General features: G+C 53.5%; 1 protein-coding gene across 1 annotated transcript in view; it reads left to right on the forward strand.

Annotated features, from left to right (window-relative positions):
* The window catches only part of tspan4a (tetraspanin 4a), a 56,258-nt gene that overhangs the window by 31,387 nt on the left and 7,848 nt on the right, over positions 1–17,023 (forward strand). Inside the window, exon 5 of the mRNA XM_048545744.2 lies at positions 1,956–2,087. Coding sequence (XP_048401701.1) covers positions 1,956–2,087 — 132 coding nt within the window. The remainder of the gene's footprint in view (positions 1–1,955; positions 2,088–17,023) is intronic.

Consider the following 17,023-nt stretch of genomic DNA (forward strand, 5'->3'; position numbering starts at 1 on the left):
ATTTTATAAACCTCTATAAGGTCATCCAACCCCCCCTTGAAGCTCCTGGGAAAATAGCCCCAGACTATTCAGTCCCTCCCTATAGCTCAAACTCTACAAACCTGGTAATATCATTATAAATCTTTTCTGAACCCTTTCAAGTTTCACAACATCCTTCCTACAGCAGGCATTCCAGAACTGACTGTAGTAATCCAAAATTTGCCTAACCAATGTCCTATACAGTTACAACATGATCGTCTAACTCCCAAATCAACGCACCGACCAATAAAGGTAAGTGTGCCAGATGCCTTCTTCACTATAAGATAACAAAGTGTGAAGCTGGATGAACATGCCTTCTTCACTATCCTGTCTCCAATGGGCAATTAATTAGATCAAAGGGGGTGCAATTCACTAATTAACATTTCAACATTAAAGGGATCCAAACTGCATTCATGAAAATCTGGTCCACAGAAATAAATAATAAAGGATTTTGAATCAGGCAATGCAATTAAAAATAGAGACACATGAAGGGGTTGGTTAGCTGAGTTGGCTGGTTGACAATGGGGAGTCTCACCAACAGGTTGAATCCCCACATTGTCTGAAGTTACCATGAAGGACTGTCCTTCTCAACCTCTCGCCTTGCCTAAGGGGTGGTGACCCTCAGGTTAAACTACCAGCAGCCTTCTCCTCTAATTAGAGAGACAGAGAGAGAGCCCCACCCCTGGTCTGGGAGGACCAAGCTAACTGGAGTCAAACACCATGGATTTAGTGCTTAATTCCTGCGGTGGGACTTGAACCCTGTAATTCCAACACAAGAACAATGCACTGAGAAATGGAATTGTTTCCTTCGATACACTAACAGTTTGTGGAGGTTTTATTCCGCTCCAATTTGTGCAGCTGATTGCAGGTCTTACTTAGCCACTTGGCCACAGAATCCTGAGACCTTTCATCTCCCACTACCTGATTAAAAAAATACGGGGCTTTCCCTGAGCACCTGTCAAGAAATACTTACTGACTCTTCGACCTTTGGTCTGTCTATGTAATGTTTCAGTCTGTAAGTAAATGTAGGAATGTGTAAAGGTTGGCTCCACTGCTATCATTCAGCAAATTCCCACAATAACCTCCCTCACTGACTGCCTGACTTCAGCTAGTTGTCACGTAGTCGATAAGATGGAAAAATTGGAAAGACAGGTATTGTAGCCTTTTTTGAATCCTAGAATCCCTACACTGTGGAAGCTGGCCACTCAGCCCATCAAGTCCTCACTGACCCTCTGAAAAGCATCCAACCCAAACCCTGCATTTCCCATGGCTTATCCACCCAGCCTGAACATCTCTGGACACTATGAGGCAATTTAGCACAGACAATCCACTGCACCCACACATTTTCAGGACAAAGCTAGAGCAAATTCACTCAGACACAGGGAGAATGTGCAAACTCCACACAGACAGTCACCTGAGGGTGGAATTGAACCTGGGTCTCTGGTGCTGTGAGGCAGCAGTGCTAACCACTGAGCCACTGTGCCGCCCCCAATCATCTTGAGGAAATATTCCAGGAGCATGAACTGCAGAGTGAGACGGGCTCAGCTTAGAAACTGGGAATGACAATATAAGAAGGCTTTGGGCCCAAGCGGACTATATTGATGAGATAGTAGAAACTGCAGATGCTGGAGAATCTGAGATAACAAGGTGTAGAGCTGGATGAACACAGCAGGCCAAGCAGCATCAGAGGAGCAGGAAGGCTGACGTTTCAGGTTTAGACCCTCCTTCATTTCTGAAGAAGGGTCTAGGCCTGAAACGTCAGCCTTCCTGCCCGTCTGATGCTGCTCGACCTGCTGTGTTCATCCAGCTCTCCACCTGGTTATCTCAGACTATGTTGTTTTTGCTGTGATGATCAGATGTGGACGGGTTTGATGGAAGGTTAACTGTGAAGGTACAAATTGAGGTTGCTCTGATATATAATCTGTTGGCCATTCCAGTTTGGTTGCTGCGGAGTTTCAAATTACACTGATTGGTTTGAGGCCTTCAACTCGACACAAGTGCCAGACTCTTGCTGCCAGGAATACAGTGTGAACTGTGGCCTGCACTCCCCGGAGACATGGTGGAAAGATGTGAGTACCAGATAACTGTCACCTGGGTCAGGCACAGACAGCCCAGTGGTGAAAAGGGGCAGAACTAGGGACCCCCAATCAGAGACAAGATCAAAGCTAGGTTCTGGCTGTTCAAAGCCTAAAGCCTACAGGTATTCACAGCCTACAGGGTGGGCACTAGTAACGGCCCTAATCAGGGGAATTGCAGGGTGTCTCAGGCCTTTGGAATGTACCCTGCTGAGGGATGAGCAGGCTGGACGATGGATGGGAGGGCCAGACAAGTGAGGATGTGCAGAAGTTAGAATGAGGTGAGCAAGCAACTCCTCAATATCTAACTGTGCCACCTCAGCATTTGCAATCGCACAACATTGGCTGTGTGCAGAAACTCAACTGGAATAGCATTTTGTAGGATCGGTGGTACAGCAACAGGCCACTCAGCCCAACCAGACTACTGCTATCTAAATCTACTATCAGAGCCAATACTCCCTTCTCCTTCCAGACAATTCCTGTGAACCACTTGCGGTGGCAGCAAGTTCCTCATTCCAGCGGAAAGATGCTTTTCTGAATTCCCCAGTGGATCGATGGCCTGTGGTTCTGTTTTTATCAACGAATGGGAACATTATCTCTGTACCAACTGGGTCAGGACATTTCATTATCTTAAAGTTGGAGATTAGGTCACATGCCAACCTTCTATGTTGAAGAGAGAGGACAGACCTGGCTTGTGTATCCTTTCCATGTCCATACGTTTCTCATAACCACATCTCTGTGACCCTTCTCTATGGCCTTCTGATTCAGGACTTCCCGCAGTATGCAGAGTGTGCACTAATCACCAACACTTACACTTTACCAACACTTTTTTCCCCACATTCCATTCTTTAAGGAGTTTTATATTTTATAGCTTTGTTAACCGTCCTGAGATTTTTGCCCATCCCTATTTGCCTAGAGGGCAGCTGAGAGTTAACCACATTGCTGTGGGTCTGGATTCACATGTAGGCCAGACCAGGTAAGGATGGCAGTTTCCTACCCTAAAGGATATTAGTGAACCAGATGGGAAGTTTTTGAGGTGGTGGTTGTCACTAGATCAGCTTTCAGTTTGAATATTCCAAAATGACCTACCAGAGGAAAGCCATAGTAGTCAGTTCTCTGGCACTGAGCCTGACACTGTGGCAAAGAAGGGCAGAATAGAAAAGTACTCGTGGTAGGGGACTCGATAGTTAGGGGAATTGACAGGAGATTTTGTGGTCAGGATCGGGATTTCCGGAAGGTATGTTGCCACCCTGGTGCCAGGGTCCGGGACGTCTCCGATCGGGTGTATAAGGTTCTAAAAGGGGAGGGCGAACAGCCAGAAATCGTGTTACATATTGGCACAAATGATATAGCCAGAAATAGGATTGAGGATATAAAAAGTGATTTCAGGGAGTTAGGATGGAAGCTGCAGAGCAGGACGAACACAGTAGTGTTCTCTGGTTTACTACCAGTGCCTCGAGATAGCGAGGCGAGGAACAGGGAGCGGGCGCAGCTGAACACGTGGCTACGCAGCTGGTGTAGGAGGGAGGGCTTCAGATATGTAGATAATTGGGATGCCTTCTGGGGAGGGTGGGACCTGTACAAGAAGGATGGGTTGCATCTGAATTGGAAGGGGACCAATGTCCTGGGTGGAAGGTTTGCTCAAGTAGTTCGAGAGGGTTTAAACTAGTATGGCAGGGGGGTGGGAACCTGAGCTGTACACTGGAGGTGAGAGTTGATGCAGGTGAGGCAGTAGCAAGAGGTAGACCAGCTAGTGGGAAGGAACCAAGGGATCGGTTAAAGTGTGTTTGCTTTAATGCAGGGAGTATCAGGAATAAAAGTGATGAACTTAGAGCATGGATCAGTACCTGGTGCTATGATGTTGTGGCCATAACAGAGACATGGGTTTCTCATGGGCAGGAATGGTTGCTGGATGTTCTAGGGTTTAGAACATTTAAAAAGAATAGGGAGGGGGGAAAAAGAGGAGGGGGTGTAGCACTACTAATCAGAGAGGGTATCACAGCTACAGAAGCTTCCATTGTCGAGGAAGATCTGCCTACTGAGTCAGTATGGGTGGAAATTAGGAACAGCAAGGGAGCAGTCACCTCGTTAGGGGTTTACTACAGGCCCCCCCATAGCAGCAGGGAGATTGAAGAAAGCATAGGTCGACAGATTTTGGAAAAGTGTGGACGCAGTAGGGTTGTTGTAATGGGTGACTTTAACTTTCCTAATATTGATTGGAACCTGCTTCGAGCAGTAGATTTGAATGGAGCTGTTTTTGTAAGGTGTGTTCAGGAGGGTTTCCTAACGCAGTACGTTGACAGGCCGACGAGGGGAGAGGCCATTCTAGACTTGGTGCTCGGAAACGGGCCGGGGCAGGTATCAAATCTTGTGGTGGGAGAGCATTTTGGTGATAGTGACCATAACTGCCTCACATTCTACATAGCTATGGAGAAGGAGAGGATTAGGCAAAATGGGAGGATATTTAATTGGGGAAGAGAAAACTATGACGCGATTAGACACGAGTTAGGAAGCATGGATTGGGAGCAATTGTTCCATGGTAAGGGAACTATAGACATGTGGAGACTGTTTAAGGAACAGTTGTTGCGAATGATGAGTAAATATGTCCCTCTGAGACAGGCAAGAAGGGGTAAGATAAAGGAACCTTGGATGACGAGAGCGGTGGAGCTTCTTGTGAAAAGGAAGAAGGTAGCTTACATAAGGTGGAGGAAGCTAGGGTCAAGTTCAGCTAGAGAGGATTACTCGCAGGCAAGGAAGGAGCTCAAAAATGGTCTGAAGAGAGCCAGGAGGGGGCACGAGAAAGGCTTGGCAGAAGGAATCCGGGAAAACACAAAGGCATTTTACACTTATGTGAGGAATAAGAGAATGGTCAAAGAAAGAGTAGGGCCGATCAGGGATAGCATAGGGAACTTGTGTGTGGAGTCTGAGGAGGTAGGGGAAGCCCTTAATGAGTTTTTTGCTTCTGTCTTTACGAAAGAAACGAACTTTGTGGTGAATGAAACCTTTGAAGAGCAAGTGTGCATGCTGGAATGGATAGAGATAGAGGAAGCTGATGTGCTGAAAATTTTGTCAAACATTAAGATTGACAAGTCGCCAGGCCCGGACCAGATTTGTCCTCGGCTGCTTTGGGAAGCGAGAAATGAAATTGCTTCGCCACTTGCAAAGATCTTTGCATCCTCGCTCTCCACTGGAGTCGTACCTGAGGACTGGAGAGAGGCAAATGTAATTCCTCTCTTTAAGAAAGGAAATAGGGAAATCCCCGGCAATTACAGACCAGTAAGTCTCACGTCTGTCGTCTGCAAGGTGTTAGAAAGGATTCTGAGGGATAGGATTTATGACCATCTGGAACAGCATGGCTTGATCAAATATAGTCAACACGGCTTTGTGAGGGGTAGGTCATGCCTCACAAACCTTATCGAGTTTTTTGAGGATGTGACTAGAAAAGTTGATGAGGGTCGAGCTGTGGATGTGGTGTATATGGACTTCAGTAAGGCATTTGATAAAGTTCCCCATGGTAGGCTCATTCAGAAGGTCAGGAGGAATGGGATACGGGGAACTTAGCTGCTTGGATACAGAATTGGCTGGCCAACAGAAGACAGCGAGTGGTAGTAGAAGGAAAATGTTCTGCCTGGAAGTCAGTGGTGAGTGGAGTTCCACAGGGCTCTGTCCTTGGGCCTCTATTGTTTGTAATTTTTATTAATGACTTGGATGAGGGGATTGAAGGATGGGTCAGCAAGTTTGCAGACGACACAAAGGTCGGAGGTGTCGTTGACAGTATAGACGGCTGTTGTAGGCTGCAGCGGGACATTGACAGGATGCAGAGATGGGCTGCGAGTTGGCAGATGGAGTTCAACCTGGATAAATGCGAGGTGATGCATTTTGGAAGGTCGAATTTGAAAGCTGAGTACAGGATTAAGGATAGGATTCTTGGCAGTGTGGAGGAACAGAGGGATCTTGGTGTGCAGATACATAGATCCCTTAAAATGGCCACCCAAGTGGGCAGGGTTGTTAAGAAAGCATATGGTGTTTTGGCTTTCATTAACAGGGGGATTGAGTTTAAGAGTCGTGAGATCTTGTTGCAGCTCTATAAAACTTTGGTTAGACCGCACTTGGAATACTGCGTCCAGTTCTGGTCGCCGTATTATAGGAAAGATGTGGATGCTTTGGAGAGGGTTCAGAGGAGGTTTACCAGGATGCTGCCTGGACTGGAGGGCTTATCTTATGAAGCGAGGTTGACTGAGCTCGGTCTCTTTTCATTGGAGAAAAGGAGGAGGAGAGGGGACCTAATTGAGGTATACAAGATAATGAGAGGCATAGATAGAGTTGATAGCCAGAGACTATTTCCCAGGGCAGAAATGGCTAGCACGAGGGGTCATAGTTTTAAGCTGGTTGGTGGAAAGTATAGAGGGGATGTCAGAGGCGGGTTCTTTACACAGAGAGTTGTGAGAGCATGGAATGCGTTGCCAGCAGCAGTTGTGGAAGCAAGGTCATTGGGGTCATTTAAGAGACTGCTGGACATGCATATGGTCACAGAAATTTGAGGGTGCATACATGGATCAATGGTCGGCACAACATTGTGGGCTGAAGGGCCTGTTCTGTGCTGTACTGTTCTATGTTCTATGTTCTATAACCATACTCAGATATTGCTAAAGACAGTAAGAACTGCTGATGCTGGAGAATCTGAGATAATAAGGTGTAGAGCTGGATGAACACAGCAGGCCACGCAGCATCAGAGGAGCTGGAAAGCAGGAAAGCTGACATTTCAGGTCTGGACCCTGCTTGTCCTGCTGTGTTCATCCACCTCTACACCTTGTTATCTCAGATATCACCATCTGACTTGGTGCGACTGAAACCCAGAACATCAGCCTGGGGTACTAGATTTCTAGGCCTGTGACCACACCACCTCCTCAACTCTACTTCACCATCCCACTGACTGAACCAATCTCACACCTTACAAGTGTAAAGTGAGCTTCCTATGTCTTCCCACCAACATCTACCAGGCTCAAATTTATCGGTGTTGCAAAGCATCCACTTGCTCTCAGCCAGGAATGTACTAGAGTCCACCTCAGCAAGGAGTATCCCTGACCCCATTACACTCTCTTTGCTGGACGAATTATGCAATGCGAGCAGCATTGCCTCTCTGTTACCTGTTTGATTGTGTTTGAACGCTTGCTGTGATGCAGGCAAACCAGGACTTTTATCCTCGTTGGCTGAGCCTGGTTTATACCATACATTCCCTCTATCATTTTTAAATGCACATAACGCATTATACAGGCTATCTTTTGATGTCATACTCACCCGTTCCAAATCCCTGATTAATACCAAGTGAAATATTCACTGGTGTTTCATATTTCTGCTGTTCTTCTCCTGCTTATCCATCAATACCCCCATTCCCATCATGACCTTCCTTTTTAATGATGTTCCTGCAAAATAATTTGCCATTTCTTTTTAGGCTCTGTGATAATCAAAATTCTTCTTTGCGTTCCTAATAATTTTCGACTTCTCTCCCAAACACTTTGTATTCTCTCTTAGTGTTGACCCGTCCTCTGTCTGTGTAATTAATGCATGCACCTTTATCTCTGTCATTGTCTCCAGCCCCTACACCACCTCTGTATCTCTGACACCTCCTCCAGTCCCTACACTCCCTCCCTATCTCCGTCGCCCCATCCAGACCCTACACCACCTCTCTAATTCTGTCACCTCCTTCAGCCCCTGCCTCCCTCCCTATCTCGGTCCTCCCATACACCCCCTCCCTATATCTGTCACCCGCTCCAGCCAATACAACAGCACCCTATCACTGTAACCTCCTACACCCCGTCTCTATCTCCATCAACCACTCCAGCCCCGACATATCCTCCATATCTCTGTAACACTCTCCAGCCCCTTTACCCTGGCCCTATCTCTGCAACCTGCTCCAGCCTTTACATCTCCCTCCCGATCTCCGTTACCTTCACCAGTCCCTACAACCACCTCCCTACCTCTGTCACACCCTCCAGTCCCTGCACTCCCTCCTATCCCTGGGACTCCCTCTGAAAATCCCTCTAGATCTCTCATCCTCTGGATTGCTCCATTGCCTGTACCAAAATTCTCCCTGTGTGGTCTGGATTGGAATGATGTTTGGGAATGTTGTTGGCATCAGTTGCTATGAGCAGCTGTTGCTGTGAGCCCCTGTCACTGTGAGCCCCTGTCGCTGTGAGCCCCTATCGCTGTGAGCCCCTGTCGCTATGAGCCCCTGTCGCTGCGAGCCTCTGTTGCTGTGGGCCCCTGTCACGCTGAGCCCCTGTTGCTATGAGCACCTGTTGCTGTGTGCTCCTGTCACTGTGAGCCCCTGTTGCTGTGAGCCTCTGTCGTTGTGAGCCCCTGTCACTATGCGCCCCTGTCGCTATGGGCCCCTGTCACTGTGAGCCCCTGTCATTGTGAGCCCCCGTCACTGTGAGCCCCTGTTGCTGTGAGCCTCTGTCGTTGTGAGCCCCTGTCAGTATGAGCCCCTGTTGCTATGGGTCCCTGTCACTGTGAGCCCCTGTCGCTGTAAGCCCCTATCGCTGTGAGCCCCTGTCGCTATGAGCCCCCGTCACTGTGAGCCCCTGTTGCTGTGAGCCTCTGTCGTTGTGAGCCCCTGTCAGTATGAGCCCCTGTTGCTATGGGTCCCTGTCACTCTGAGCCCCTGTCGCTGTGAGCCCCTATCGCTGTGAGCCCCTGTCGCTATGAGCCCCCGTCACTGTGAGCCCCTGTTGCTGTGAGCCTCTGTCGTTGTGAGCCCCTGTCAGTATTAGCCCCTGTTGCTATGGGTCCCTGTCACTGTGAGCCCCTGTCGCTGTAAGCCCCTGTTGCTGTGAGCCCCTGTCTCTGTGAGCCCCTCTCGCTGTAAGCCCCTGTTGCTGTGAGCCCCTGTCTCTGTGAGCCTCTGTCAGTGAGAGCCCCTGTCACTGTGAGTCCCTGTCACTGTGTGCCCCTGTTGTTATGAGCCCCTGTCACTGTGAGCCTTTGCTGCTGTGAGCCCTGTCGCTTTGAGCCTCTGTTGTGATGAGCACCTGTCTCTGTGAGCCCCTATCGATGTGAGCCGCTATCGCTGTGAGCCCATGTCACTGTGAGCCCCTGTTGCTGCGAGCCTCTGTTGCTGTGAGTCCCTGTCCCTATGAGCCCCTGTCGCTATGGGCCCCTGTCGCTGTGAGCCCCTATCGCTGTGAGCCCCTGTCGCTATGAGCCCCTATCGCTGTGAGCCCCTGTCGCTATGAGCCCCTGTCGCTGCGAGCCTCTGTTGCTGCGGGCCCCTGTCACGCTGAGCCCCTGTTGCTATGAGCACCTGTTGCTGTGTGCTACTGTCACTGTGAGCCCCTGTCGCTGTGAGCCACTGTCGCTGCGAGCCCCTATTGATGTGAGCCGCTATCGCTGTGAGCCCCTGTCACTGTGAGCCCCTGTCGCTGTAAGCCCCTATCGCTGTGAGCCCCTGTCGCTATGAGCCCCCGTCACTGTGAGCCCCTGTTGCTGTGAGCCTCTGTCGTTGTGAGCCCCTGTCAGTATTAGCCCCTGTTGCTATGGGTCCCTGTCACTGTGAGCCCCTGTCGCTGTAAGCCGCTGTTGCTGTGAGCCCCTGTCTCTGTGAGCCCCTCTCGCTGTAAGCCCCTGTTGCTGTGAGCCCCTGTCTCTGTGAGCCTCTGTCAGTGAGAGCCCCTGTCACTGTGAGTCCCTGTCACTGTGAGCCCCTGTTGCTGCGAGCCTCTGTTGCTGTGAGTCCCTGTCCCTATGAGCCCCTGTCGCTATGGGCCCCTGTCGCTGTGAGCCCCTATCGCTGTGAGCCCCTGTCGCTATGAGCCCCTATCGCTGTGAGCCCCTGTCGCTATGAGCCCCTGTCGCTGCGAGCCTCTGTTGCTGCGGGCCCCTGTCACGCTGAGCCCCTGTTGCTATGAGCACCTGTTGCTGTGTGCTACTGTCACTGTGAGCCCCTGTCGCTGTGAGCCACTGTCGCTGCGAGCCCCTATTGATGTGAGCCGCTATCGCTGTGAGCACCTGTCACTGTGAGCCCCTGTTGCTGCGAGCCTCTGTTGCTGTGAGTCCCTGTCCCTATGAGCCCCTGTCGCTATGGGCCCCTGTCGCTGCGAGCCTCTGCTGCTGTGAGCCCCTGTCACGCTGAGCCCCTGTCGCTATGAGCCCCTGTCGCTGCGAGCCTCTGTTGCTGTGAGCCCCTGTCACGCTGAGCCCCTGTTGCTATGAGCCCCTGTTGCTGTGTGCTCCTGTCACTGTGAGCCCCTGTTGCTGTGAGCCGCTGTCGTTGTGAGCCCCTGTCACTATGCGCCCCTGTCGCTATGGGCCCCTGTCACTGTGAGCCCCTGTCACTGTGAGCCCCAGTCATTGTGAGCCCCTGTAACTCTGAGCCCCTATCACTGTGTGCCCCTGTCGCTCTGAGCCCCTTTTGCTGTTAGACCCTGTCGCTGTGAGCCCCTGTTGCTATGAGCCCCTGTCACTCTGAACCCTGTCACTCTGAGCCCCTGTCACTCTGAGCCCCTGTCACTGTGAACTCCTCTCACTGTGAGCCCCTGTCACTGAGAGCCCTTGTTGCTATGGTGTCCCTGTCACTATGTGCCCCTGTCACTATGTGCCCCTGCCACTGAGAGTCCCTGTCACTATGAGCCCCTGTTGCTGTGAGCCCCTGTCACTATGAGCCCCTGTCGCTGTGAGCCCCTGTCGCTCTGAGCCCCTGTCACTGAGAGCCCCTGTCACTGAGAACCCCTGTCACTATGAGCCCCTGTCGCCTTGAGTCCCTGTCACTGTGAGCCCCTGTCGCTGTGAGCCCCTGTTGCAATGAGCCCAAATCGTTGTGAGCCCCTGTCACTGGTAGCCCCAGTCGTTGTGAGCCCCTGTCACTGTGTGACCCTGTCACTGTGAGCCTGTCGCTATAAGCCCCCGTCATTGTGAACCTCTGTCGCTGTGAGCCCCAGTCATTGTTAGCCCCTGTCGCTCTGAGCCCTGTCGCTGTGAGCCCCTGTCGCTGTGAGGCCCTGTCACTGGTAGCCCCAGTCGTTGTGAGCCCCTGCCACTGTGCGACCCTGTCACTGTGAGCCTGTCACTATAAGCCCCCGTCATTGTGAACCTCTGTCGCTGTGAGCCCCAGTCGTTGTGAGCCCCTGTCACTGTGAGCCCTGTCGCTGTGAGCCCCTGTTGCTGTGAGCCCCAGTCATTGTTAGCCCCTGTCGCTCTGAGCCCCTGTCGCTCTGAACCCCTGTCACTCTGAGCCCCTGCCTTTGTGACCCCCTGTTACTATGAGCCCCTGTCACTCTGAGCCCCGTCACTCTGAGCCGCTGTCGCTGTGAGCCCCTGTCGCTGTGAGGCCCTGTCACTGGTAGCCCCAGTCGTTGTGAGCCCCTGCCACTGTGTGACCCTGTCACTGTGAGCCTGTCACTATAAGCCCCCGTCATTGTGAACCTCTGTCGCTGTGAGCCCAGTCGTTGTGAGCCCCTGTCGCTGTGAGCCCCTGTCGCTGTGAGGCCCTGTCACTGGTAGCCCCAGTCGTTGTGAGCCCCTGCCACTGTGTGACCCTGTCACTGTGAGCCTGTCACTATAAGCCCCCGTCATTGTGAACCTCTGTCGCTGTGAGCCCAGTCGTTGTGAGCCCCTGTCACTGTGAGCCCTGTCGCTGTGAGCCCCTGTCGCTGTGAGGCCCTGTCACTGGTAGCCCCAGTCGTTGTGAGCCCCTGCCACTGTGTGACCCTGTCACTGTGAGCCTGTCGCTATAAGCCCCCGTCATTGTGAACCTCTGTCGCTGTGAGCCCCAGTCGTTGTGAGCCCCTGTCACTGTGAGCCCTGTCGCTGTGAGCCCCTGTTGCTGTGAGCCCCTGTCACTGTGAGCCCCGTCATTGTGAACCTCTGTCGCTGTGAGCCCCAGTCGTTGTGAGCCCCTGTCACTCTGAGCCCCTGCCTTTGTGACCCCCTGTTACTATGAGCCCCTGTCACTCTGAGCCCCTGTCACTCTGAGCCCCGTCACTCTGAGCCGCTGTCGCTGTGAACTCCTCTCGCTGTGAGCCCCTGTCACTGAGAGCCCTTGTCGCTATGGTGTCCCTGTCAGCCCCTGTCACTGTGTGCCTGCATCGCTTTGAGTCCCTGTCACTGTGAGCCACTGTTGCTATGGCCCCTGTCACTGTGAGCCCCTGCTGCTGTGAGACCATGTCGCTATGTGCCCCTGTCGCTGTGAGCCCCTGTCACTCTGAGCCCCTGTCACTGGGAGCCCCTGTCACTGAGAGCCCCTGTCACTGAGTGCCCTTGTCACTAATGGGGCCCTGACGCTGTGTGACCCTTTTGCTGTGAACCCCTGTCACTGTGTGCCCCTGTCGCTGTGAGCCCCTGTCAGTGATTGCCCCAGTCGCTATGGGCCCCTGTCACAGTGAGCCCCTGTTGCAATGAGCCCCAGTCGTTGGGAGCCCTTATCGCTGTGAGCCCCTGTCACTATGGGCAGCTGTCACGGTGAGCCCCTGTTGCTGTGAGCCGCTGTTGCTGTGAGCCCCTGTCACTGTGAGCCACTGTCGCTGTGAGCACCTGTTTCTCTGAGCCCTGTCGCTGTGAGCCCCAGTCATTGTGAGCCCCTGTTGCAATGAGCCCAAATGGTTGTGAGCCCCTGCCACTGTGTGACCCTGTCGCTGTGAGCCCCTGTCACTGTGAGCCTGTCGCTATGAGCCCCCGTCATTGTGAACCTGTGTCGCTGTGAGCCGCAGTCGTTGTGAGCCCCTGTCACTGTGAGCCCTGTCGCTGTGAGCCCCTGTCGCTGTGAGCCCCAGTCATTGTGAGCCCCTGTCACTTTGTGCCCATGTCGCTCTGAGCCCCTGTCTTTGTGAGCCCCTGTTACTATGACCCCCTGTTACTATGAGCCCCTGTCACTCTGAGCCGCCGTCACTGTGAACTCCTCTCGCTGTGAGCCCCTGTCACTGTGAGCCCCTGTCAACTGTGAGCCCCCGTCGCTCTGAGCCCCTGTTACTATGAGCTGCTGTCACTGACTGTCTCTGTCACTATGAGCCCCTGTCGCTCTGAGCCCCTGTCGCTCTGAGCCCCTGTCGCTGTGAGCCTGTCGCTATGAGCCCGTCACTGTGAACCTCTGTCACTGTGAACCTCTGTCACTGTGAGCCCTGTCACTGTGAGCCTCTGTCGCTGTGAGCCCCAGTCATTGTGAGCCCCTGTCACTCTGAGCCCCTGTCACTGTGTGCCCCTGTCGCTCTGAGCCCCTTTTGCTGTTAGACTTTGTCGCTGTGAGCCCCTGTTGCAATGAGATCCTGTCACCCCTGAACCCCGTCACTCTGAGCCCCTGTCACTCTGAGTCCCTGTCACTGTGAACTCCTCTCGCTGTGAGCCCCTGTCACTGAGAGCCCTTGTCGCTATGGTGTCCCTGTCACTATGTGCCCCGTCCCTATGTGCCCCTGTCACTATGTGCCCCTGTCACTGAGAGCCCTTGTCGCTATGGTGTCCCTGTCACTATGTGCCCCTGTCACTGAGAGTCCCTGTCACTATGAGCCCCTGTCGCTGTGAGCCACTGTTGCTGTGAGCCACTGTCGCTATGAGCCCCTGTCACTCTGAGCCCCTGTCACTGTGAACTCCTCTCGCTGTGAGCCCCTGTCACTGAGAGCCCTTGTCGCTATGGTGTCCCTGTCACTATGTGCCCCTGTCACTGTGAGCCCCTGTCGCTCTGAGCCCCAGTCACTGAGAGCCCCGTCACTCTGAGCCCCTGTCACTGTGAGTCCCTGTCACTGTGAGTCCCTGTCGCTGTGAGCCCCTGTCGCTGTGAGCCCCTGTCGCTCTGAGCCCCTGTCGCTCTGAGCCCCTGTTACTACTTGCTGCTGTCGCTGTGAACTCTTCTCGCTATGAGCCCCTGTCACTGAGAGCCCTTGTCGCTGTGGTGTCCCTGTCACTATGTGCCCCTGTCACTGTGTGCCCGTGTCGCTGTGAGCCCCTGTCACTGAGAGTCCTTGTCACTATGAGCCCCTGTCGCTCTGAGCCACACTCACTCTGATCCCCTGTTGCTGTGAGCCCCTGTCACTATGAGCTCCTGTTGCTGTGAACCCCTGTCACTCTGAGCCCCTGTCGCTGTGAGCCCCTGTCGCTGTGAGCCTCTGTCACTGTGAGCCACTGTCGCTGTGACCCCCTGTCACAGGAAACCCGTGGCACACTGAAACCCTGTCTCTATGAGGCTGTGTCATTGTTAGCCCCTGGCACAGTGAGCCCCTGTCGCTCTGAGTCCCTGTTTCAATGAGCCCCTGTCGCTGTCAACCACTGTCATTGTGAGCCCGTCTCTGTGAGCCCCTGTTGCTATGTGCTCCTATCGCTGTGAGCCTCTGTCGTTATAAGCAGCTGTTGCTATGAGCCCCTTTTGCAATAAACCCCAGTCGTTGTGAGCCCCTGTCGCTGTGAGGCCTTGTCACTGTGAACCCCTGTCGTGGTGAACTTCTGTCGCTATGACACCGTCTCACTCTCAGGCCGTGTTGATATGAGCAGATGTCTCTATGTGCACCTGTTGCTGTGAACCCCTCTTGCCATGAACTGCTGTTGCTATGAGTACCTGTCACTGCGAGCCCCTATTGCTGTGAGCCCCTATCACTATGAGCATCTATGTCTATGAACCCCTGTCGCTGTGAGCCTCAGTCCCTGTGAGCCCATCTCGCTGTGCACTCCTGTTATTGTGAGCCCCTGTCACTACAAGCCCCTGTCACTATGAGCCCCTGTCGCTATGAGGCTCTGTCACCATTAGCCCCTGTCACTGTTAGCTCCTGTCGCTGTGCGCCCCTGTTGCTCTGAGCCCCTGTCATGATGATCCCCTGTCGATTTCAGCCCCTCCCCCGTGAGCTCATGTTGCTCTGAGCCCAAGTCCCTGTGAGTCCCTATTGCAGTGAGCTCCTGTCACTCTGAGCCCCTGTCGCTGTGAGCCCCTGTCGCTGTGAGCCTCTGTCACTGTGAGCCACTGTCGCTGTGACCCCCTGTCACAGGAAACCCGTGGCACACTGAAACCCTGTCTCTATGAGGCTGTGTCATTGTTAGCCCCTGGCACAGTGAGCCCCTGTCGCTCTGAGTCCCTGTTTCAATGAGCCCCTGTCGCTGTCAACCACTGTCATTGTGAGCCCGTCTCTGTGAGCCCCTGTTGCTATGTGCTCCTATCGCTGTGAGCCTCTGTCGTTATAAGCAGCTGTTGCTATGAGCCCCTTTTGCAATAAACCCCAGTCGTTGTGAGCCCCTGTCGCTGTGAGGCCTTGTCACTGTGAACCCCTGTCGTGGTGAACTTCTGTCGCTATGACACCGTCTCACTCTCAGGCCGTGTTGATATGAGCAGATGTCTCTATGTGCACCTGTTGCTGTGAACCCCTCTTGCCATGAACTGCTGTTGCTATGAGTACCTGTCACTGCGAGCCCCTATTGCTGTGAGCCCCTATCACTATGAGCATCTATGTCTATGAACCCCTGTCGCTGTGAGCCTCAGTCCCTGTGAGCCCATCTCGCTGTGCACTCCTGTTATTGTGAGCCCCTGTCACTACAAGCCCCTGTCACTATGAGCCCCCGTCGCTATGAGGCTCTGTCGCCATTAGCCCCTGTCACTGTTAGCTCCTGTCGCTGTGCGCCCCTGTTGCTTTGAGCCCCTGTCATGATGATCCCCTGTCGATTTCAGCCCCTCCCCCGTGAGCTCATGTTGCTCTGAGCCCAAGTCCCTGTGAGTCCCTATTGCAGTGTGCCCCTGTCAGTACGAAACCCGATTGCTGTGACCCGCTGTTGCTTTCTGCCCCTGTCTCTGCGAACCCTGTTGCTGTGAGCCCCTGTCACTGTGAGCACCTGTCACTATGAGCACCTGTTGCTATAAGCCCCTCTCTCTGTGAGCCCCTGTCATTATATCCCTTGTCGTGATGAACCCCTGTCACTGTTAGCCCCTGTTGCTGTGAGCCCCTGTCACTGTGAGCCCCTGTTGCTGTGATCCCCGGTCGCTATGGGCTCCTGTCGCTGTGAGCCCCAGTTGCAATGAACCCCAGTCATTGTGAGCCCATGCCACTATGAGCCCCTGTCGCTATGAGCCACTGTCACTGTGGGCCCCTGTCGCTGTGAGCCCCTGTCGCTCTGGGCCCCTGACGCTGTGTGTCCCTGTCACTGAGAGCCCCAGACGCTGTGTGCGCCTGTCGCTCGGAGCCCCTGTGGCTGTGTGCCCCTGTCACTATGAGCCCCCATTGCCGTGCGCCCCTGTTGCTATGAGCCCCTGTCGCTATGAGCCCCTTGACACTGAGCCCGTCGCTGTGAGCCTCTGTTGCTGTTAGACCCTATCGCTGTGAGCCCTTGTCGCTGTGAGGCCCTGTGTCTCTGAGCCCCTTTGCTATGAGCCGCTGTAACTGTGAGCACCTGTCGCTATGGGTCCCTGTCACTCTCAGCCCCTGTTACTGTGAGCCCCTGTCACTGTGAGCCCCTTTCGCTGTGAGCCACTGTTGCTGTTAGACTTTGTTGCTGTTAGACCCTGTTGCTGTGAGCCCCTGTCATTATGAGCCCCGTCGCTGTGAGCCCTTCTTGCCATGAACTGCTGCTGCTATGAGCAACTGTCTCTGCGAGCCCCTATTGCTGAGAGCCCCTGTCACTATGAGCATCCAAGTCTATGAGCCCCTGTCACTCTGAGCCCCTATCACTGTGTGTCCCTGTCGCTCTGAGCCCCTTTTGCTGTTAGACCCTGTTGCTGTGAGCCCCTGTTTGCTCTGAGCCCCTGTCACTCTGAGCCCTGGTCACTGTGAACTCCTCTCGCTGTGAGCCCCTGTCGCTATGGTGTCCCTGTCACCGAGAGTCCCTGTCACTATGAGCCCCTGTCGCTGTGAGCCCCTGCCGCTGTGAGCCCCTGCCGCTGTGAGCCCCTGTCGCTGTGAGCCCCGTTACTACGAGCCGCTGTTGCTGTGAACTCTTCTCGCTGTGAGCCCCTGTCACTGAGACCCCTTGTC

Source organism: Stegostoma tigrinum, chromosome 17 (genome assembly GCF_030684315.1).
Source record: "Stegostoma tigrinum isolate sSteTig4 chromosome 17, sSteTig4.hap1, whole genome shotgun sequence".
NCBI classification, from domain to species: Eukaryota; Metazoa; Chordata; class Chondrichthyes; order Orectolobiformes; family Stegostomatidae; genus Stegostoma; species Stegostoma tigrinum.